Source organism: Sinocyclocheilus anshuiensis, unplaced genomic scaffold, assembly GCF_001515605.1.
Source record: "Sinocyclocheilus anshuiensis isolate Anshui unplaced genomic scaffold, SAMN03320099.WGS_v1.1 scaffold270, whole genome shotgun sequence".
In the NCBI taxonomy this organism is placed as follows: Eukaryota; Metazoa; Chordata; class Actinopteri; order Cypriniformes; family Cyprinidae; genus Sinocyclocheilus; species Sinocyclocheilus anshuiensis.
Genome location: NW_015546041.1, coordinates 497,374 through 522,304, shown reverse-complemented (window position 1 = coordinate 522,304; position 24,931 = coordinate 497,374). Strand labels below are relative to the sequence as shown.

The 24,931-nt window shown below is 36.0% G+C and overlaps 1 protein-coding gene across 1 annotated transcript in view; it reads right to left on the bottom strand.

Annotated features, from left to right (window-relative positions):
- Positions 1-24,326, bottom strand: part of mov10l1 (Mov10 like RNA helicase 1) — a 34,674-nt gene extending 10,348 nt beyond the window's left edge. The window contains exons 1-16 of the mRNA XM_016500078.1: positions 24,153-24,326; positions 22,015-22,202; positions 20,315-20,474; positions 18,937-19,049; positions 16,700-16,887; positions 14,927-15,067; positions 13,139-13,333; positions 11,824-11,938; positions 8,846-9,023; positions 7,315-7,385; positions 5,310-5,401; positions 5,167-5,225; positions 3,300-3,382; positions 3,133-3,214; positions 1,624-1,805; positions 639-785 (exon numbers count right to left, since the gene is read on the bottom strand). Coding sequence (XP_016355564.1) covers positions 639-785; positions 1,624-1,805; positions 3,133-3,214; positions 3,300-3,382; positions 5,167-5,225; positions 5,310-5,401; positions 7,315-7,385; positions 8,846-9,023; positions 11,824-11,938; positions 13,139-13,333; positions 14,927-15,067; positions 16,700-16,887; positions 18,937-19,049; positions 20,315-20,474; positions 22,015-22,202; positions 24,153-24,252 — 2,094 coding nt within the window. The 5' untranslated portion in view covers positions 24,253-24,326. The remainder of the gene's footprint in view (positions 1-638; positions 786-1,623; positions 1,806-3,132; positions 3,215-3,299; positions 3,383-5,166; positions 5,226-5,309; positions 5,402-7,314; positions 7,386-8,845; positions 9,024-11,823; positions 11,939-13,138; positions 13,334-14,926; positions 15,068-16,699; positions 16,888-18,936; positions 19,050-20,314; positions 20,475-22,014; positions 22,203-24,152) is intronic.
- Between the last annotated feature and the right edge of the window lie 605 nt (positions 24,327-24,931).

The window sequence follows — 24,931 nt, the reverse complement described above, 5'->3', positions numbered from 1 at the left end:
TCGCTTGCTTGTTTTTAATATAAAAAGTTCTATTTTTGGCACCAAAAGCCTCAGGCTGAAGGAAAAGTCAATTCTCGTCTAGAACGCAGAAGAAGAAGTTCAGACATCTTCAGCGATTAAAAAAAAAGAAGAACAGATGTTAGTTTATCTAAAGTCATTTTTGCTTAGTAGTATGATTGAATTGGACATCGAAGCTCAGCAGAAAAGACACTTGTTAATGAAATGGGATTAAATACATTAAGCATATTTGTATTATTTAACATTTAATTATTGCATATTTGTGTCACATTCTGAGTTGCATTTCACCGTTTTATTCATTTTGAGGAACACTGAATCAGTTTTTTTGTGAGTGAGATGAATTAATGCATGTTCACATTTATTCTAGAACTAAAGTAACATCTTGCTCCTGATTTCTCTCAACATGAGCACAGGAGAGCTTTTAATCAATACATGGGGAAACAAAGTAACTGGTTTACTTATTTGAAAAAGTAACTCAGATATTTTCTTCCTAATTAAAAAGTAATGCGTTACTTTACTACTTACTTGAACAAAATAATCTGATTATGTAACTGGCGTTACTTGTAGTGCGTTACTACCCCCAACACTGATAATTTATGCTTTATCAAGCATGACCGCACCTCTTCTGGCCTGCAGGTGGCGTTGACGCGAGCCAGACTGGCGGTGTGCAGGAATCCGCTCTGGTGCAGACGCATGCAGACGAGGTCCGCGGCGCTGTTTGAGGGCGTGCACACCAGCACACGACTGCAGGGGATGCGGTGATGCACCTGCGCACACACAGACCGAAAGAGTTCACACATATTCACCATCTGACCTCAGCTCACGCACTACAGCAAACTCAGCAAGAGTTCTGAGCAACATGCACCACTTGTGTGTGTGTGTGTGTGTGTGTGTGTGTGTGTGTGTCTGCCATCAGTGCTCAGATTAGAAATTCACTGATGAGTTTTCCCCCATTTACATTTAACCTCTACCCATTTATTATCATGAGGAATGCAAAACAACAAATGCACATCATAAACCACATCTACAAAATAAAAAAGAAAGTAAAAGTACAACAGCCCCAAAATGCATTTGCACGTTAAATATGTGACTGTCATTCATCAGAAGTTGAACAAGTGTTTTGATGTGCGTCTCAAATGCTGCAGGAGTTTTTCTCTTCACTAGTGTCGTTTTTACTCATTTTTGCTCCGTGTCTCTGAATCAGCAGCAATGTACCTAATGTTTAGGGGACTCATTTTTTAGGGAATTTTATATTACTAATATTTTTGTAATATGGCTTGTAGTGTGGCTATTTTTAGGACTATTTAAACTTTGTGAAGCATGCCCTCGATCTGATTTTCTGAAAAAAACAAAACATCAAATGTTTATGTTATGCAGCACCAGATGATTAAGATAAAAACACAAGACAATTACCGCATTGTGTTTGATTATATTCCCTGTATTTGTTCTGACTGCGCTAGATTCATGTTGAAGAGAATGCACTCATGTTTAGAGATGAACTGAGCAAACTTTGTACAATTCTTAAATATTGAATAGTTTATTTTAAATGGCTCTGCCTCACAGACTCCCAGCCTCGAGCACAATCTGCAGTGACTGGTGTTGTACCTGCAGAATGGCCTCTATGAGAGTGATGGTTTTCCCGGTGCCAGGAGGCCCGAACAGAACGTATGGCGTGGGACGACACTCTCCACTCAGGATCCGTTTGACCGCCTCTTTCTGCGCCGGATTCAGCTGAGCGTTGAAGAACTGGCCAGGGTTTGGGATGCGCTTCGCCGTCATTGTCAAATCTGAAACGGCACATACATCTGAAATCACACAGTGTCCAATTCAAAAGGAAATATATCTGCAGCAATTTTGGGGCTAATGGCCAAAGAGCCACACTGGAAAGACAATGGTTCAGCTAAGCTAACACAGCACAGGTAAAGAAGCACAGACTGTTTTCTGGACATATTTCGGTGTGCAACCGTGTGGAGAGACATCACGGAAGTTTATCGCTAAATGAGGAGCTCCTTCTACAATCTGGAACTGGTTTGTTCAGGGCTGTACAGTGCGACAAAAATCAGTCCGAGCGATGAATAAATGTACTACAGTAGCACTTGTGCCATACAGTTTTGCATGTGTATGAGCCTGTTTACACACCTGTTGTCACAAAGATAATATTTTTTGACATGCTCTTTCTCCAAATTAACTTCGTAACATCAGTCGAGTGTTTGAAATAACTTTATGATCCGATGTGGTTTCAAATCACAGAATGAGGCAGAAATCATACTATTTTATAGTATTATATATACAGTGATAAAGGCTATGTCGATTAGTACTGCATTATAAACATACTTCATCCTTATAAAAATACCCAAGACTGCTTGAAGAACACAGATAAACCATGTATTGTCACAATCGTATGTTTATTGTCTTTAAGTTTCCTCAGTTAAAATATCTCTATCTGCATTTTATTCAGTCACTAGTGTCGTTTTTACTCATTTTTGCTCCGTGTCTCTGAATCAGCAGGTGTTTTAGTCAAGTTTTTATCCAACACAATGCTATTCACACATTTTAAGCGTGATTTTGCTGGTAAAAAAAGAATTGCTAGTTGCATGCACATATTTAATTTAGAAGTAATGCAGGACTTCAGGTTTGCAGGTTGTTTGCTGCTCCGGCACAGCTTGCATAGTTTATTCTTAACTCCTCCTCCTGGTAAACAGAATCAGAGATAATTCAAGCACACTATCTCTATCTGCATTTTATTCAGCTTCAGGGATAACTGGATGCCTTTGTCCATATTAGGGATTTCCTGGAGCATTGTCAGTGCTATTACTTCTGTGATGCATGTGTGTAGTCTCTGCACCTCTGGCTTCCAGTAAGATTAAACAGCCATTACATTACGTGTGTACTCAGGAATGCTCACAACACCCTATTGTGGGTAAAAACAGGAAAGAAAATACTGTTCTCTAAAGAAACAGGATTTTTTTTTTTTGTCTCTTAGTGGATGCATAAGATTCCCTAAATTATCGTCATTGATATCATTATCGCAATAAATAGCAGAAATTGTGATATATTTTTAAGCCCCTATCGCCCATCCCTAGCCTAGTTGTTGTTGTTTTTTAATCCAGTCACCTGGTTTAGTTTGTGTGGCCACAGACACCATCTCTGCAGTCAGTGTCGATGAGCCGTCTGTTTTTTGGGTCGCTTTGTTCTCCTGATGACAGAATCAGAACAGAGACTCGTCAATCACATGATCATTTACTACAGACTCTATGATGAATTAATGATCACGGGTTCACCTCCTCTTGAAGATGTCGGTCCTCTTCCCTCCACTCTCCGCTCCACTGAGGCGGCTGCAGCAAGAGCATGCTGGGAAACAAAACTCAACCCAGACAACACAACACATCTGTACTACTGCGTCTCCATACAAACCAACTCAAAACTTCCTTCATTTGAGATCTGTGCTGGCAAAATGAGTGTGAATGCGCATGGGCTAATTTTGAGCTACGGGCAAAAAAAGTGAAAAATGATTTTAGTCCAATTTGAGGTTTTCACAAAAATGCAGAACGTCTTTACAACCACATCAAGACGTTTTAGACACGTCAGTCAAGTCATGAAGTTACCAAAAAGGCGATTAAAGTGATTTAAGAACATGTCTCTGAAATGCAGTGGTTTTCCAAACTGTCCTGGAGCAGCAGCACTGTCTGCCTCATCTAACACCCGATCGATTCAACTCCTCAGCTCATTATAGAGACTTTAAGACCTGAAGTGGGTCAGAAAATGTATAGAAATGTGAGAAAATAAAAACACGATGCATGTCAGATCTGTGCCACGTCTCTTAAACAGCCAAAAAAAGCTAATAACCAGCTGCTGTGATGTCTGTTCATCAAAGAACAAAAGAAAAAAAGAGGAAATCAATAACTTTAGTAGCTTTAAGGATTAATCTACAGTATATTTAATTTAAAATGTTGTGTTTGATAACACTTGATATCTCTCAATTATACTGTAATGTTGAATGGCTAGTCAATGGGTAAATATTAGTGAACAAATATTTCATAGAGACATCAGTAGTATTGGTATCAGTGATACTGGCCTTCAGCCAAAAAAGAAAAAAAAAGATGCCATTATACAAATATTACAAATATACTGTCTTTGTTGTTTCTACATTAATTTTAGGATTGAATGTGAAATTGCAATAAAAAAATAATTATAAAAATGTTAGTTAGGTGGAATTAATCGCGATTAATCGCAATTTCAGAAAAAAATGTGATTATTTATTTTTTTATAGATTGACAACACTAATTTTTACATTTGATGCTTTTGTTTAGTGAAATGAAAAAAGTAATATACTACACTTGTTTCCAAGATGCCATTATACAAATATTACAAATATACTGTCTTTGTTGTTTCTACATTAATTTTAGGATTGAATGTGAAATTGCAATAAAAAAATAATTATAAAAATGTTAGTTAGGTGGAATTAATCGCGATTAATCGCAATTAATTTCAGAAAAAAATGTGATTATTTATTTTTTTATAGATTGACAACACTAATTTTTACATTTGATGCTTTTGTTTAGTGAAATTAAAAAAGTAATATACTACACTTGTTTCCTTTTATTTGTTCTTTTTTGCATCTGCTCTTATTTATCGATGAAATAAAAATAGCTATATTGTGATTATTAATATAGCAATAGTTATTAAGAACAGAACTGGATGAAAAGATGCAATGTTGCAGGTGATTTTGCTTTGGAACCTTCAGAAAACTTTAACTCGATTTTTCTCAGAACTGACTTTGCTGACTATGTTGACTTCAAATGAGTGTAGCTCAGTCATTTTTCGTCCGATTCCAACTCATACATCATTTTGAAGGGTAAAAATAACTCATTTTTGAAAATGTGCTCATTGTGACTCATTTCGCCAGCACAGGACACATTTTCTATTTAAGCTTTCTTAAATGTCACGGTGACCTATTTCTATGTTTGCTGTCATTTATAGCATACATTTAACCAATGCATATTTGTATTTATTTTTATAAAAAATAAAAAAAAATTGGAAAGATCAAACGCTTCAACATATGACCATCGTTTATCCATTTACATCTATTAGCAACTGTAATTTTAGATTAGTTATGATAATTCACTTCTGTACAAAGTGTTGTCTTACTGTTGTCTCCGAAGTGTTTGCTCTGCTCCAGAGCACAGTGGCACCTCCTCATGGTCAGCCTGGACAGAACGGGTTATTCCTGTGAGATTTCTGGTCTAATCATGAAAAACGAAGGCTTTATGAAGCTGAAGCGAGCAGCGCACCTGTTGAAGGAGAACTCCACGTCCAGAGGTTCTCCGAGGTAGTTCTTCTGAAAATCAGCGTTCACTCGTAAACTCACGTCCTCGTCGCTGATCTGCGAGAGCCGATGCACAGAACATGTGACTGACAGCTGTCAATCAATCACACAACAAGGCTTCCACATAACGTCCAACACAAGAAGACATTCATATAGGTCTGCAACAACCGACTGGTAGAGGGCTTCTGCAGGCTTTATTAAAGTAAATTAACCACCTTTTTAAGAGCAAGAGAAGAAAATTAAGCAATAAATTGAATGGAACACAATGTCAAGTTTCAAAGTGTGAAAATACAACTTCCAACAATCTCCATTACTTTTCAATTCATTTGACAAAAAACAAGAACTTTTACTGTATCTTCTGATCACATAGCAAAAACAATGATGCTCTTCCTCAGTATTTTTGTCTTGTTTTCCAGTGCAAATGACAAAAAATTCTAAAAATCAAGATATTGAGAAGCAAAATGACTTAAACAGGTAAAAACAATTCTCAAAATGAAGTTCATCATAAACAAGAATAGACTTCTGTTTTGTTCTAAAACAAGCTTTCATTCCTCATTGACAGATATTCTTGTTTTAAGCATAAACTCACTTCATTTTGTTCGGTTTCTTTGAAAACAAGACTTTATATATTCATTTTGGATCTCCAGAAAATACATCTTAATTTATGGATGTTTAAATATTGGAAAACAACACAAAAGATACTGGGAAAAATATTCATGTTTTGCGGTGCATGCAACATTTAATGCCATGACCTCATGAATTTAAGACTTTCTGCTCCAGTTTGAGATTGTTACAGGGGTTAAAGCAAAAGAGCCTGAACTTTTTTCCGAGGGTGCCCCCCGCAGCACAGGGATGAGGCAGCACATGCAAAGCATGCAATAACTGTGGCAACTTTAACATTTGAAAAGAGGCTATGACAAAGTTATCGCTTTCATTATTCAAACTGATTTTTTTTTCATGAATATATGATTGACCTGAAGAATGAAAGCTATATCATACACTTGAAAAATTATGAGCTATATCACCGCTTATCGACACTAGGGGTGTGACAACACACTTAGCTCACGAGATGAGACAAAATACAGATACTTGGTTCACTAGAACGAGACAATATCTTAATACTATTTTGAAGAAATTTTCAAATGACAAAATATTTGTCTTTTAATTACAAAAAGTAAAACAATGCAGTTGTATTTTGAAATATTTTAACTAATCTAGGGCTGTAACTAATGATTATTTTGGTAATCAAGTAATCTACTGATTATTTTGACAACTGAGTAATCTGATATTTTTAGTAACAAACAGACCCAAGTGAAAACCAGGCTTTAGTATGACTATTTATATATAAACTAACGATGAGGCAATAATAATTGGCTCAAATAAAGTATCAAAACCAAGTAATTAAATGGTTTTATTGAACAACACTGTTAAAATACATAATGTAATATGCCTATACATAATATGAACATAACCTTAAGTACACTATGTGTTATAACAAACACCCGCAGAGGGCGCCAGCAGCCCGGTGACGTTTCACTTTACAGCGTGATTAAACAATGTTTAAATCCATTTAATTTGAATATTTGGCAATATGCAAACTCAGAAACATTTATTTTTAAATTGCGATGTACAATACATGGCATATTTAGAAATAGGTTGATGTATTCTCCTGTGTTGGCAAAGGTTTATAAATTATTTACGTTACAAATCTAGTGAGATAATGCACACTGTTTTCCCAGATGAACGTTAAGCAATTCAAATTCACAGCAAATACAGAGGAAGAGTTTAGCCTTTAGTCTTTACTGGTAAGAGATAGAGATCATGTGTGAACAGGACCTTTTCAAAGATGACGTGATTACTCTGAGCGGAGATCCGGCACGGTGCCGGAGAACTTTAAGCTCTGTTGTTATGACATCACTTTATTAAACGTAAAGAAACTCTAAATTATCTACAAGAAATGATCATGATACCTCCATGACATAAGAGATGTACTCAATAACGGTTCCTCCACTACAAGGCTTCTTCAGAAGAACTTTATCACCTACAGGAGGGAAAAAACAACACAAACACCATCAATTCTCTCACAAAAAGATGCACAATTATTTTCTCTTTTCCTTTTTATGGATCACCAATGTTAACAGCTGTTCCTCCTTTAAAGGAATAGTTTGTGCAAAAATTTTTTTTTCTCCTCATGTTATTCTCACCCAGTATTATTTTTTACTATCAGTGATTAAGTTGTATTTCTGTTTCAGTATTTGTCATGCTACTTTTTTGGGTGAACTACTCTTTTAATATTTTTTGTTTTGTAAATGCATATACATTAAATAGTAAAGATGTAGATAGGGTTGGGTATCAATTATTGGCATTTTAACAAAAAACACAGGAGTTATTTATTGGCCAAGTGTGCATAACATACAAGGAATTTTTCTGAGGCATCCCACACATTTAAAAAAAAATAAAAAATACCACAGCAAAAACAACTCGACTAATATGAATTTCAAACATTAAATTATTAAAGACAAGCAAACAGTCAGTAATAAACTAGGAAAAAACTAATTAATTAGCAACAGCATAAATAAATACAACTGAACTAATTTCAGGTACAGAAATTGAAATCAAGAGTTTAAAAACACTAAAATAAAATATAGATTAAACCTCATTGAAGGTCAGTAAATTATTTTCTTTTGTTCTTTGATTAACATTAATGACAGGCAGCACATGTTTATTGGGCTGCTGTCTCTTTAACACCGAACGCACACAGATCTAAATTAAGCAATAAGCCCCAAGAAGCCGTGGTTTACAGTGAATTTATAACAGCTAAGGGGCGTTGTTAGGCATGACGCAAAGCAGAGTTATTGCTTTTATAAAACGGTTATTCCATATACGTAGTAAGGTTTCACAAAATAAAACAGAGCAAATAAAGTGTAATGATATTAATAAAAACAGTATTCTTCCACCAAACAATGTAGCTCCTCAGAAACAGTTGTGGTTGCTACAAAGTGGTTGCCGAGCAACAGACAAACATAAACAAAGGTGTATGTTACTTTGTAGAGTAATTTATAACAGCTTCGACTGCGGCTCAGCCAATCAGAATCAAGGACCGGAACTCTCCGTTTTATAAAATACTGTACACGTGCGTTTTCTTTCTCATCCGTTTACTTAGAATAAAAACCGCTGTGTTTATGATGATATACTGATGCATTTTCATGCATACTGGTCGGTAAATGTGAAAGAGAAGTGGAAATGCATGGAACGGTTCGAGAACGGACACAAACCGGGAATCCGCACCAGGACCGCTGTTCTGTGCGCTGCACGCAAACAGTGCGCAAGTTAATCCCCTTCCTCATTTAAAATCACATTAAAATGCGAACGCAGGAATCATTAAGCGGAATCTAAATGCACGTGTTTTATCGAATACTGGGTTCTTGGAAATCTGGAACCAGTTCACAAATGGAACAGGTTCTCGATACCCAACCCTAGATTATAAGAGAGCGTCCTGACCGATGAAGAGGCTCGGCCGGCCCTCGGCAAGGCCTGGCACCTCCAGGTGCAGATACACGGCTCCTTTCCTGAGGATGGCGCCGGTGAGACTGAACTCTCGGATCTCCCTCTCGGCCTGCAGCTCCTCCAGCCACAGCAGAGCCGAGAAACGCGGCAGCATCCACGACAGGCTCAAGGGCTGCGGAAACACACACCACAACAGCTTTTATTAAAAGGTGATGCATGTCAGTTAATGCATTCAACCAATCCTGTGAGTTTTGTGGTTTTGAGAAAGAAAAGAAAAAAGAAAAAAAAAAGTGGAACGGGGAAAAAAAAAACGCACGCTTTTTTTCCCCGCCAACGATTTTGAGGATTTTCACAAAAATTTGATGGCCTCCAGTATATTTTGCTGTATGAATATTTAAATATGCAATACACCAAAATAAAGATCAGAGCCTCTACTTTTAAACAAAAAAATCCGTTTTATTCTAGCTTAAAGCATTCTTTTTTTTAATCAACACTTGAATATAGGTAGGTTTCATAAAAATGCATACTTTTGAGCAAAAAGGTGAGAAAATCTCATTTTTATCAAAAACTACATCTGGATAATATTCAGTACGGCTTTCAAAGCATAACTCCAGTAAATCGCTTCCATCAACACCTCCAAAGCTTGCACAGACATATACCACATCCTGGATCAACATTTTACTCCGTAACATTATGCAGTTTTCATTTATATGCTGTCTGTTTCTGATAATCGCATTATTTTTCATATGCATCTGTTTATATAAGAGATGGCTTGTTTCTCCGTCCTGTTCACGTGTGTTTTTGTTCGGGAGGCTTAGTACTCGTTCAGAAGATGAGTAATAGCGCCCCCGAGTGTATAACAGTGAAAACACGAAAAGCCGTAAAAACTCGTCTTTGGCGGGGAAGCGTTTTCTTCTAAAAAGACGAGATAACTCGTCAATGGCGGGGAAAGAGTTAACTTGAGCTCTGTGTTTTTAGATGCCGTTTCATGCACGATGCTGCAAAAGACGCAATATGCAATCGCAATGGTATTGGGTCAATGATGTATTGACAGATTTTCGACAGGCCAATTTTAAAATACAAAAGCATAATATCAATTGTAATTGTTCAAACAGTAAGAATGCTGGGTACACAAATTCATATTAAAATTTTAAATTAAGTGGTTTTAGTGCTTTTTCATCTACATGAATTAGCCATAGCACTCGGGAGTGGTCGCGCCACACGATATTTGGTCGCGCCACACGATATTTTCAAATTCAGTCAAAATGTACAGGCACAGAATTGGCCACCTGAACAAAACAAGCCAGCTTCCCACAAAATGTCACTATGAAATTTATAATAAAAATAAATACTTAATATTCATTGTTTTTTTGAGGTCATACCACATGATATCCAAATGTGTTAACTACATACCTGCCATTAAAAAGGTTCTTTTTTTTCCCAAATTTGAAAGAGTTACAAACCTGCTTGATGCTTTCATGGGTCCTTGGCAAATTGGTATATAATGCAACATCCTATCTTTGAATGGATTTCAACATAAAAGTCCCAAAGTGGTAGTTTCTTGATGGTTGCACCACATGACATTTCATAAAATGGACATCATCGGACAGTGTTTGTTTGTATATTACGATGGAAATACAAAACACTTTGGAAATCGTGCGAAATAGAAAATTAATCTGAATAAATTTAGGGTGATTTCAAAGATGTTTCCAAAACAGCAGTTATGGCCAGACGGTCACACCACATGATATTTTGACACTTTAAATAAGAGAAACATTACAAATAAATGTTTTTTTGAAAAGTTAAAGTGAGTAGATACATGGGAGAGGTACTTCATATATATGGTATCTTTTTTTATGCATTTAAACCAATTTTTTACTGACAAAATGCAATCAGACAGAAAATTTAGGCATCACGTCATTGCCCCATTTGTATTATAATCACAAATCAAGAAAAATGAAAACGGACAACAGAATTTATAAACAACATATTTCAAAGGGTCCCATTATAAGTAAAAAGTTTATAAATGCTTCAATTGTTTTAATAATTAAGTTTTATTAATCCAATTTATTATTAATGCTTTTTGATTATTAAAGTTCAATTAAATCATAAAAAATAAACAAAAACTTGGAAAAATAAAACTGATTTCCAATTACATTTTTGTTACACATTTCATTTTGAAACACGTTTGAAATTACATTTCATGATTTAAATTAATTAGACATGCATTCAGATTACTGAAATTTAATTTAAAGTGCCCCTATTATGGGTAATGAAAGTTCATATTTTGGTTTTGGGAGTCCCCAACAACAGGTTGACATGCATGCAAGGTCAAAAAACACTTTCATTGTTTTGTAATGTGCATTTATTTTTAACCTTATTTGCGGAACGTCTCCCAAACGATTCGCTCAATGATTCATTTTTCCAAACCCCTCCTTTGCGTGATGCTAATCTGCGGTGATTGGTCCGACTGGATCATGCCTAATAAAGCAGCGTTTGTGAGCGCAGTGCTGCTTTGTGTACAGCGTTACCAGGGAAACAGCGATTTTACTGCTCTAAAAGCGGCACCTAGTGGCAAAGAATGAATTTGCATTTCAAGTTTTCCCGGGTCTGCGCGCACAACAAGTGGGCGGGCAATATGCTAATGTTTCATGATGACGTCAGGCTTGGGAGTCGTTTTAAAAAAACACTCGTTTCAATGATTCAGAGTCGACTCTTTCTTTTGAGAGACAATAACTTTACACACGGTGCACTTTCAGATTTAAAACTTTGCAGGATGTTTTCATTCACTTAGAGCTGTGTTACACACTGCATGAAAGGTCATTTTCAAAAATCCATAATAGGGGCACTTTAACCATTAAACGGAACCCAGAAAAGTCAAAACTGAGTTTGTGAGAAAATCAAACTGATTTCATCCCTACAGTGAGCGTCATGAATCCGCATGTGTGAGACGCAGCAGAGCAGCGCATTACCTCCGCCAGAGCCGGCTGTGCGATCAGAACGTCCTTCTGACCTTCCACGCAATCTCTGAGAGCCTGAGGCACGCCGTAGTTCCCCAAGAAGTTTGGAAGATGCCGCCGTGCAAGTCTGTCAAAAACCAGTGACGAGACCATTACAGCACAGATTTCACAAGACATCTGTCAATGACACTCAGGATCCGTCGCGCTTACTTTCATCTTTAGCATTAGATCTTTCTCTGTCTTTGAACAAAACCAATGCTAGAGGATGGTGGATTCATTCTTATTCTCACAACAGTTAAAGAACACTGACAAACTCGCTTACATTTAGGGTTGCAAAGGGGTGGAAAATTTCCGGAAACTCTCCAAAAATCCCTGGAATATTCCAAAAAAATCCTAGAATGTTTCCTAAATTTACTGGAAATTTTCCACCTTTTAGCAATCCTACTTATATTACACTTTTACATTTTTTAATAAAAGCTTGAAGTATGGAACCGCATATGACATGACAAAAATATAGTTATTGTGGCCATCAATTAAAAATGAATTCTCAAAACTTAATTCATTCCCTTGTTTTATTAAACTGTGGCCATGTTATAATGTTATTCTTTCATTTCTATTTAATTAAAATGAGGCTACAATGTGGCCATAAACATGAATTTCCTAATTTGTGGCCACAATAAATATATTTTTGTCTGCATCTCATGAATGAAAGACACAAAGTACGTTCAGAGGGATGCACACTTGCAATGCACTGGTGTTGAAAATACTAGGGATGCACCGATAGGATTTTTTGGGCCGATACAGATATTAACAAACAACTATTGGCCGATTCCGATACCAATACCGATATTAGTCAATTGCATAAAGCAGGGCTTTAAAAATATAGAAAATAATAAAAAAATTGGTAGCAAGGATGTGTTAAATTGATAAAAAGTGATAGTTAAGACTTGTATTGTTAGAAAAGATTTCTGTTTTGAATAAATGCTGTTCTTTTTAACTTTTTATTCATCAAAGTCTTGAAAAAAAGATCACCAAAAAAAAAAAATTCCAACATTGACAGTAAATAAGCATATTGATAATAAATCGGTATGATTTCTGAAGATCATGTGACACTGAAGACTGGAGTAATGATGCTGAAAATACAGCTGCGCATCACAGAAATACATTAAATTCTTTACGTTTTTTTTTTTTTATAGAAAACTGTTGTTTTAAATTGTAATAATATAACTTTTTCTCTATTTTTGATCAAATAAATGCAGCCTTAAGCAAAAGATACTTCTTTAAAAACGTATCAAATCCCGGAGTATAATGAGTGAATAGCCCTCACCTGGCCTGACAGCAGACGGTCACAGACGCTCTCTCCCCGGGCTTCATCTCCAGCATCTGCACCGAGTCTTCATCAACTGGGCCTCCTGCAGGCGTGCTGTTCTTCACAGACACAGATCTGAGGCAGAACTGCTGAGCCGAGTCCCATCCGGCAAACTCACAGCATTTCAGCCGCTGGCGCTCAGAGCCGCTGTTTCTGAGTCGAGCAACACAGAATGAGAGAGAAGCAACAGATGCATCAGGAGCCAGCAAACATTTACAGCTTCAGGGCCCTAGGCATCCCGTGATGCGGAAAACACGGACGGAATCCAGTCATAAAAATGGAATTTACTGTATAAGCGTTAGGGTTAGGAATGTCACGGAATTTGTCAAACTTTGAATGAATTAATTAGAAGTAGGTCATTACACTAGGGCTGGGAAAATAAACCGATGCATCGTGAATTGAGAAATGATTCCGCATCCATTCTGAGATTTTCCGAATGCATCACGATTCTCTCTTGAATCGATTCTGAGCTTGGTTTTGAACAGCAGATGGCGCTGCATGCTTTAGAAACAGCCGTACTCTGCTCGTTTTCAAATCCTTACACACACTTGAACCTAAAATAATCATTCATAAAATTCGAAAAGGTTGAAGCGAATTATAAAAAGTGTTCGATTCTGCATCGATTTATCGTCCCAGCCCTACATTACACGATTGTTGTGTTTATAATGTTGTAAACATTTAGCTTTATTCACCTATATTTTAGCCTGCATTATTTTTGAATGCAATGATAAAATGCGCCGTCTACAGCCTGCTGTTTTTTTTTTATCTCAAAACACAATTTTATGTGAGTAGGCCTAGCGGTTTATTAACCAAGCAGCAAACATTTTTAAATATCTTGAAAAAATACTTTAATGTCTTTAAAGCGTTGACAGTTTTTTCTTTTGTTTAATAGGCCAACATTTGACCGAGATCTAGAAAAGATAATGGCTATGATTGGTTGTGACTAACGCAAGATAGGCTACCAGATCTAGACTCTCTTCATGTTTTTTTCTTTTTGAGCAAAGAAAACGCATACTATTAACAAACTCCATCTGTTCACTGCAGAGAAAGCTGCATCTGAAGTGGCATTAGATGCATTTACACACACTGTTTGATGAAGCGGAGCTGCCATAAATGCATTTACACCACAAAATTCCAAATGCATAAATAATTTTATAAGATTCATGTTTTAAATATTTTTGTTAAAATGTTGGGAAAAATGCAATACTTTTAAATATGAAACCAAACCACCAGTAGATGACGGTAAATGACTTGTCTGTCTTTATGAAAAGGTTACTGAATCATTGACTCACTTGATTCGTTCAAAAACATGGATTCATTCAGTACCGAAACACTGCTGTGTTGCTCAGAGGCACAAAACAGTTCTGCTGTGGCTTTGATTGAAACTTCGTCAGCGAACTTGAGCAAAAACAATCAATATTGTATTACTAATTGCGAACTTAGGTATGATGATGATGGTCACAGACACACACTTTTTTAGCTTCGGACTTCCGGTAGGAGGAGATCAAACAGGTTTGATACTTTCAGACGATTTTAAAACACATTGTTTTCATTTGTCACGCGTCTCCTAGCAACAGTACGCATTGTTTCTGTGTGAGTCTGTTGTGATCGGAACAACTTTAAAGTCTGCTAGTACACCATTTACAAAGTCGGTAAGTGTATGATGCCTAGGGTTTTAAAAATCGGTTTAGATTTGAAAAGCTACGCAGTGTATTCCAGACTTAAGGTGTGCATGTGTGAACTCACTGGATCCAGATCTGCAGCTCCTTGCGGTTTCCCAGTAATAGACACCCAAATTGGTTTTCCCGGCTGACCTGGAGCCCACCCTTATTCTCCAGCAATCTCTGCACCTCATCGTCTGGCATATTCAGCTCCGAGGCGTTTCCACTGTCAGAAACACACACGGAGAAACACCACAAATACTGTAAACACTGACAGTGCAAGCAGTCACTTATAAAGTTGCCTCGACCGATACGGCAAACGCAATAGTTTACCGTTCTCATTGTAAATCAGTCCGTCCATGTAGAATAAGTCAGATTTTATTAAGGCTATCAAATTAAAACTCTTATTTTAAATATGCAACAAACCCATCAAGATGTTTTTAACTTCCATAATCCATAATAATGCTTCCTCCAGTGAAAAAGTGCGTCTCCTGTTGTCTCTCACATCAAAATCCACACACATATGTGACCCTGGAGCACAAAAGCAGTCTTAAGTCGCTGGGGTATATTTGTAGCAATAGCCAACAATACATTGTATGGGTCACATTTTTCTTTTATGCCAAAAATCATTAGGATATTAAGTAAAGATCATGAAGATATTTTGTAAATGTCCTACTGTAAATATATCAAAACTTAATATTTGATTAGTAATGTGCATTGCTAAGAACTTCATTTGAACAACTTTAAAGGTGATTTTCTCAATATTTAGATTTTTTTGCACCCTCAGATTCCAGATTTTCAAATAGTTGTATCTCAGCCAAATATTGTCCTATCATAACAAACCATACATCAATGGAAAGCTTATTTCTGCCAAATATTGTCCTATCCTAACAAACCATACATCAATGGAAATTTAGCTGTATAAATCAATGGAGATTTATACATCAGCTTTCAGATGATGTATAAATCTCAATTTTGAAAAACTGACCCTTATGACTGGTTTTGTGCTCCAGGGTCACATATTTGTTTAGAGCTGTTTAAACGGTGCTTGATCTGTGCAGATTTCTCCAAAACTGCAATTTCTCACACACAATTTTTTTTTTTTTTTTACATCTTGTTGCAACATTTTACAAAGATCAAGATTTAATTTATTTGGTCAAAAACCCATGTTATATAAGATGAAGTGCTATGCAGGCCATTTAAGACAATATTGGCTCATGCTGACCTAAAATGCAAAAAGTTTGCCCTCTCTCTCTCTTCAGCATTCCCACATCTCAGACCTCAAATACATAAAATATTACCCTTTTTAGACATAGTTTTTGAAGTAGAGTAAAGAAAATACTATACAAAACTTATTGAAACAACCAGGGGCTAGTCGCATAAACTTAGGCACCATGTTAGGACCGTGTCTTTAGAACTAGTTCGCCAAGTGGTTATCAGTCTTATGCTTCCAATACAACTAAGACCAATCTACCTATTCATAACTGAATTCAAAAAGTTATGACCAGTCTTGAAGAAAAAACTAATCATGAAAAGCCCCTCATAAAAACACTTTCTCATTGGATCCAAGGAAATCTCATAGGTGACCTATTTTAATCTGAAAAAAGTGAGTTGTCACTGAAAGGTGAGGAGTTTGCATCTATGGTTATTATGGACTCGTGTTTTAGTTAAAAACATCTTAATGCTGGATTAGTTTCAGCTTTTGTCTTCTCCAGATGTTAACTGATGGACTGGAGTGCTGTGGATTACTTGTGATGTTTTTATCAGCTCTCGTTCCGACGGCACCCATTCACTGCAGAGACACTGATGCAATGCTACATTCCTCCAGATCTGTTCTTACACAGTAACTGAGTATCACCTGTGCTGGATGGGCGTCATACACAGAGCTCTCCAGCTGTACAGCGACTGACTGCTCTCCACCACCACCACATTCACCACGTCACCCCGAGCGGGTCTGAAGCCCGGCGGCACGATCAGAGAGTCCAGACTGAAGAACACGCTGTCCTCCACAACACCGCTGCGGCCGTGCAGGACGCTCACGCTCACCTGACACACACAGCACACTTTACAGCCACTGGTCATTTAGGAAAGAGCTAGGGCTGGCCCATATGGCCAAAAAACTATCACCATGGTTCTTTTTTTCACATCAGTCCATATCGATAACGGTCACGATAAAGGTCACATTTTTATTTCTTCCAAGCTTAAAGGCTGATTTTTGCTCCGATGTGAAAGTTGCAAAAACCAGACGGTTAATTGTGGTTTTAAACTATTCTTTATGATCAGAACACGACAAACGCTTCACGTTTTTTAATTCTTTACACTTTTCCAGTCATTTTTCCTTAAAATAAGTATCTTAATAAAAGAAAATAATTTCTTAGTTCTGTATGTTCTAATGAGTGTTATAAAGCGGAGAGTTCCGGTGCTTGATTCTGATTGGTTGAGCCACGTTCGAAGCTGTTGTAAATGACTCTACAAAGTAACATACACCTTTGTTTACGTTTGTGTGTTGCTCGGCAACCACTTTGTAGCAACCACAACTGTTTCTGAGGAGCTACATTGTTTGGTGGAAGAATACTGTTTTTATTAATATCATTACACTTTATTTGCTCTGTTTTATTTTGTGAAACCTTACTACGTATATGGAATAACCGTTTTATAAAAGCAATAACTCCGCTTCGCGTCGTACCTAACAACGCCCCTTAGCTGTTATAAATTCACTGTAAACCACGGCTTCTTGGGGCTTATTGCTTTAATATTATTTCAAATCACGAAACGGGTTTGTGTTGCCTGATAACATTAATAATAATAATATACCATTCTCTTAGAAATACACATCTGATAGTAGCTTGAGTTAGGATGCAGATGTAGATTTATGTTCATTATCAAAATCAGTAATATCTGTAAAAATTGTAGCAACCTCACTTTTATATGGTGAACTTTAATCATTCTGACTGTTTGAGGGTTTTTTTTTTTAATTAACCATTGGTCTTCCCATAGTAGCATACATTTAGATCATGATAATCACAGTTAAGAGCACAAATATAGCATGCCAATACCATGGTAAAAATGTAATAGAGAAAGTTGCTAAAGGAAGGTCGATTTGTTGCTAAAAGTTGCTAAATGATGTTGTGATGTCACTGCGTAATCACGACGCAAAATTGTCACAGCATCAAATCTCAGCAAAAAATATATTTTATATATGTTAATTTAGATTTGTTTGTAAAATATGCATAATATAATATTAAAATAGAAATAACCGTTTTTTTTAAATACATTGAATTATTGAACACTTACGCATTTTTGAATGATTACAATTAAATTTTTTTCTAATAGCTAGTAGACTAGTAATACTACACATTCTCAAAAATTATGCTTTAAGCAGTGTATTAGTAGTTAGTTAGTATGCTACACTCTAAGAAGAGTCTGTAAAAATAGGGCACAATCTACTATGTCAATATTAAAAAATGTTCCTAATTGTTTTTTTACCTGCGTTTTTACTTTCGCATTGTTTTCGGGGTTACAACGGATAATGTCCTGGAAAATTACTAGTATCTTTTCCATTTTTCTTTCAGTGTACTAATTGATCAACAATCGCAGATACAAGCTACTAACAAAGTGCATCATAAATTAACAATTATTAAATCATTATTATTAAATTGAACAATTGCATATAGCAGTATATAACTTAATTCACAATGTGTGTACTGCTAAGCATCTTTGGTTTACTCTTTTTGTGTGATTTGGATGGAAAACGTGTGCCTTTTTATTGTCCGAGTCACTTATCAAAAGTTGCTCAAAGTTGGCAAATAAATGTTAAAAATAGACAAATTTGTTGCTAGGTGCTTTTGGAAGTAAACGTAGCTAGGGTAGTATGAAAAGTTGCTAAATTTAGCAACAAAGTTGCTAAGTTGGCAACACTGCTCTTTCGTTCCGCCTTTGCCTCGAACATTTTATCGAACTCTTGTTATCGTATATCGAGGAAATTTATACCGCGCAAAAAATATCATTATCGATTTATCGGCCAGCCCTAGAAGAGGTCTGATTTAGACTGATTGGCACAGGTCAGGACATCAGTGAGAGCTGATGGTGACTGACCCCATCCATGCGCCGGTATCGCAGAGGAGAAACCGCTCGAGCCTGACTGCTCCATTCAGACGGACAGACGAAATACTGCGCCAGAACCCAGTCGCCCTTCACCGGCTCGAACCCTGAAACACACACACTCTGTTAAACACAGCACACAGCTTGCTCACCTTGTAAAAGGTCTGTGTCATATATTTCATATAGTTTTTCCGGTTACATAAAATAGCATCATGCAAAGTCAGAAAAGCCCCAAAATTAAAAAAAAAAAAGCCCCAAAACTCAATATATGAATTGCCCCTGTGTGCATTTGTTTTTTGTGCTTATAATAACATAATATAGTTAAGAAATATCACATGAGTGCTAATTTTCAGAATATTTTTCGAATATACATTGCACGTGATTTTATACACCAGTTCAATTAACAATTAGGTTAATTATATTAATTGACAACTTTTAAGTGTTCTATTTCAGCAACAAAAATAGTTTCAAACGGCAGAACGGTTGCATTTGCCAGCAACCAAGAATGCGATTTTGTTTTTGAATGATTCAGTGTTTTTGATTGAATCGGGTGAGTCGATGATTCAATGACTCATTCATAAAGACAGCGGTCACTTGCTTGTTCACGATTATGAATGAATTAGTTTAAACAAATCAGTTGAATTAATGATTCTTTGATTCACTTCTGGCTTGCTGGTGGGTAATATATAATATTATCATTTCATTTTTCTATAGTCACAAAATTATATTTAAAACGATTAATCTTATTACATTATTTATGCATATATATATTTATTGCATATATTATAATATGCATATTTGTGCATATTCATTTGCCGTGTGAATGCATTTTGATAAATGGTAAGATGGATTATGTTGATACTGATTTAATTTGATTGGTAACAGTGTTAATCAGTGCAAGTAATTAAAAGATGTTGAACAACCTTGTTTTTAGAGAGTGAATAGCAATTTTTTGTCTGTTCATCACAGCAGGTGATTACGTCTGTATGGATCACATTTATGTCCCTTTTGGAGCTTGAATCCGTTGGACCTCATTGACTATAACTGACAAAAAAAGCTACTACAAATATGTTCTTTTGTGTTACAGAAGAAAGAAATTCCTACGAGTTTGGGCACGAGTGCGTCATTGACACGGGCCGTTGTGTTCACATGCAGTTATCTCTGTCATGACACAAAGTTGCAGCATCAGTCCAGTAATTTAAATACGTTACATACTCTTTTCAGACTGGGGAGGATGTACAGTGTGTTTTCACTGTGCAATGAACTGCAAGACTAATGCATGACAAGAGCTCTTTTAATATATTCATACACTGAGATTGAAACATCATCCTATCACAGCAGACTGCGGAGCATTAAAGCCACTGATTCTGACCTTCGCAGAGAGCCGATCGCGGGAAATACGTCGTCTGGTTGATGTAGCCTCCGTCTCGATCACATGACGTCACTGTTCCAATCAGAGGCCTGAGTTTGTCAGTGTCCAGTGCGAGCGCCTCTGATCCGCCGCTCTCCCAGGCGTCCTTGTGCCGCTCCACCTGAAAACAACAGAAAAACATCACTGAAATGTACTCAGAAACAAGACAGACACACATAATATTAGTGCTTTTGAGATTAAATTAATGAGCTGTTTTGCCTTGGCATGTCATTTGCAAATCGCGTAATTTGCTATACAGTTCCTTTTAAACTCTGCTTATTTCTTTTGATAAATAATTTGCAAGCTTTATGGTGATTAAAATATTATCTACCTGCACAAACATGCACAGTGTCAATATATTTAGTAACTTGCAAACAATATTCACCCCAAAATTATACCCCATTTATTTCGATTAAAAAAAAAACATTTTATACTATTTTTCAATGAATGCAGTATAGAAATCAAAAAAAAAAAAAAAAAAAAAAAAAAAAAAAAAAAAAAAAAAAAAAAAAAGAGCAAATGCATTTAAAAACCAATAAAGAGAGGTATATTTATGTTAAGAAATAAACAGAATCAAATCTAACACCATGTCAGTATAGCCATATTTGCGCATAAACAGGATTGTGCAATCCCTAGTTGCTTAGAGAACTGTGTTTTCAGACATAATTACCTACTTTTATTAGTTTGTGTATTTGTATATATTTAGACCTTGTCAAAGACTACGTCTGTCAAAGTTTTTTTGTTGGTTTGTTCGTTTAAAATGTTAAACAACAGTCTTCTTCTGGCTCAACGGTCTCAAACAGCCTTTGAGCTCATCTTTTTTCACAGATATGTTATCAAAGCCCTTCAAATGAATATAAAGATGGTAACTGTTAATGTTGAGTTATATATGTTAGCTGACACTGTGTAAAAAAATAGTTTGCTGTTTTTGAACAAACCAACCAGAAAGTATATAGAAACTGTTAAAAAGTGCTTGAAATAGTTGGACACTGACGTTGAATGTGTAATGCATGTTATTGTTCTGATGTTAGTCAGTTCAGTTGCATAGTCTGTTTGCAAAAGTGTTCTTTATATCTTTCTGTTTTATTGTTTTAAACACAAACAGCCAATTAAAGGGATAGTTCACCCAAAAATGAAAATTACGCCATTAATCACTCACCCTCATGTCGTTCCAAACCCGTAAGACCTTCGTTCATCTTCGCAACACAAAATAAGATATTTCTGATGATATTGTTGTTTTCTTTGCGCACAAAAAGTATTCTCGTTTAGCTTTTACGGTTGAAACCCTGATGCAACATGAACTATTTTAACCAATGTCCTAACTACTTTTCTAGACCTGTGACCATTTTAGTTGCGCTGCTGTCTGTGCAGGGTCAGAGAGCTCTCGGATTTCACCAAAAATATCTTAATTTGTGTTCCGAAGGTGAACGAAGGTCTTACGGGTTTGGAACGACATAAGGGTGAGTACTTAATGACTGAATTTTCATTTTTGGTTGAACTATCCCTTTAAGAGCAAGAAGAGTTAAGACAAAAAGTATTACACTGTAGTGTCTTCTGTTACTGAGAAAATGTGACGAAGCGTTCACTCGTGTCTAATGATCTTGAGCACAACAGCAGGTGATTTTTGGCTATTATTGATGATTTTTGGAGCCTGTTCTCACCCGGAGCGCCCTCCACTGTCCGTGGGCTCCTTCCCGCACCGCCAGAGCCTGCACCGAGTCTCCCACACACAGCACGACTCCTCCTAGCACCACTCCCGATGTGAAGTACACGCTGTGATCGATCAGGCCGTAATCCGCACACAGATGCGTCACCACACCTGTCCACACCTGCCGGATCTGCGCCGCACCTGCACACACAGCACAGCGCTCAGCCTCACCTGGACACACGCAGGTGCCTTCAAGTATTTACGAGTTACACGCACATGAACGCCACCACAAACTCGTTATTACGAGTGGGAAACTCGAACTTTTCTTTAAGCCCAGAGTTTCAGAGTTGGGGGCGTCAGTGAAAAAACACATCGGATGCAATGGAGCAGCCAAAGACTATAGATATGCTGCGTCTGTTCTGATGGTAAATTTGTTGAAATTAATAAAATGATCGTTTTTTGTAATGTACAATAAAACTAAGTTTTACATATACAACATATTATTGTTAGTGCTGTCAATCGATTAATCGAATCTAAAGTAAAAGTTTTTGTTTACATAATATATGTATGTGTGCTGTTTATGTTTATTATGTGTGTAATTAAAGGGCACCTATTATGCAAAATAGGGGTCGATCTCAATAAACCATGAACCAGTCTAAAATATGTTGTTTTTTTACCTGATCTTTTTATATAGTTGACACATTTGTATAATGAAAATTAATAGTTGGAGTTAATAGTCTCTTATGGCCTGATTAACCATAAACAAAACAAGCCCTACAAAATGAAATAAACACATTATACAGACACTTCATATTCATTAGATGATTTGTTAATTGCATTTAATTAGTGCTGTCAAACGATTAATCGCGATTAATCACATCCAAAATAACAGTTTTTGTTTACATATATATATATATATATATATATATACACACATGCATGTATATATTTCAGAAAAATGTTTATATATTAAATAAATTAGTGCTGTCAAATGATTGTGATTAATCGCATCCAAAATAAAAGTTTTGTGTACATAATGTGTGTGTACGGTGTATATTTATTTATATATAAATACACACACAATATTATATATAAATATATTTAATATATAAATGTAACATTTTTCTGAAATACATGCATGCATGTGTGTGTATTATATACTTAATAAATATACACAGTACATACACACACTATGTAAACAAAAACCTTTATTTTGGACGCGGTTAATCGCGATTAATCGTTTGACAGCACTAACTATGTTTTACATATACAAAAAAATGGTATAATTACCATAGAATATATAATGATTCAGTTTACAAATTGAATAAAAACAGAAAAAAGCAAAAACAGAATGATGCACATTCTTTGTTCATCATTTTGTAGATGTAGAGTTTTAAAAATCGTTGAATTTTATGTAGAAAAGTTAAATCGGCATCTTGTTCTGACCAAAGCGACTTAAACGCATCTGACTTCGTAATAATAACTTGCCAACTCGTAAGTACGAATGTCCCTGGAGGACTTTTTTTTAATTATTATTATTATTAATGCCAAAGTACCAAAGATAGACGTACAGAAAATATCAACATTACGTACAAAACGGTGACATTACATGCAAAGCACCGTTTACACATGTATATAACAATATATAAATAATACAAAATGAAAGCTTTAACAAAATAAATTAAAAAGATGAAATAAATGAACTGTTTTAACAGCTTTAAGATTAAATCGTTTGGATATATTGTTGAATCTCTTTTAAAAAAATAATAAATAAAGGATTTTAATGAGTGAATTTACTGCGGTGAATATGACATTTTGCAAGAAGTAATAATAGGTTCATAATAAAATATAAATTGATTGCCAAACAGTACATCCTTTAAAAAAAAAAAAAAAAAAAAAAAAGAGCACATTGCGATTGATAACATTAAATAATCCGATCCAAAATAGCTGTTTGAGGACAATCCAGTTTCATTAGTGTCTGTGTTCAATCCGTGTCTGATGTATACCTTTTTAATCTGTAGCGATTTGAATGAGATTTCTCTAAGTTTAGTTAGTTAGTATATACTTTAATGCAAAGTCCATACTTTTTTCCAATGAATATGATCGAGCAAATCGTTGAAGGAGTTTATGAGTCACGTGTGACGCACTGACCGTCGAAGCACGGATCCTCTGGCCGCTCATCGAGCTCCTGCGCCCGGCGCCACAGCGGCGACAGCAGCCGCGACATCAAGCCCTGCACCACGCTCACCATCACTGCTGTCTGCGACACACAGCCCCACACACCGGCAATCAGCGCCAGGTGAACCACTCACCTGTCCTGTCCTGACACCAGAGCACGTGTGACGTGAGACGTGGAGACGCTTGATAACGCTAACGCGATCAACACGTGACGATCAAAAAAAAAAAAAAAATTTATTATTATGCCATACATCAGAACAATACAACGAGAAACATTCAAATGTAAAGGAAAAATAGAGCAAGATGAACAACATTAATATAATGAAACAGTGCCAGAGGACAGTAACAAAATAAGTAAATAAATAAATAATAAAAAAAAAAAAATTGGGGCGTCACTTTACACAATAGCAAACCTGCTTACAATATTATGAGTTCTAATAGCCTTTTTACTTGTGCACCTTACATAGGACCTTACAATACAGCTTGAAATCGTTTAGAAAATGAGAAAAGTTTGACCACTTCATTTTATGAATATGAAACTTCCCCATTAAAAATTAAGAATTGTATGAAATATGCTTTATCTTTGTCAAATCCATGATCACTGAAGTATATTATTACATCAGTGACGATCAAAATAAAGTCTTGCTACACGCTACTGCATCTACGTAACAATAAAACAATACATTTCAAATAAACATCAAAGGCTATGTATTAGCTATATTAAATTTCCCATTTCAGTTCAATATATTTGT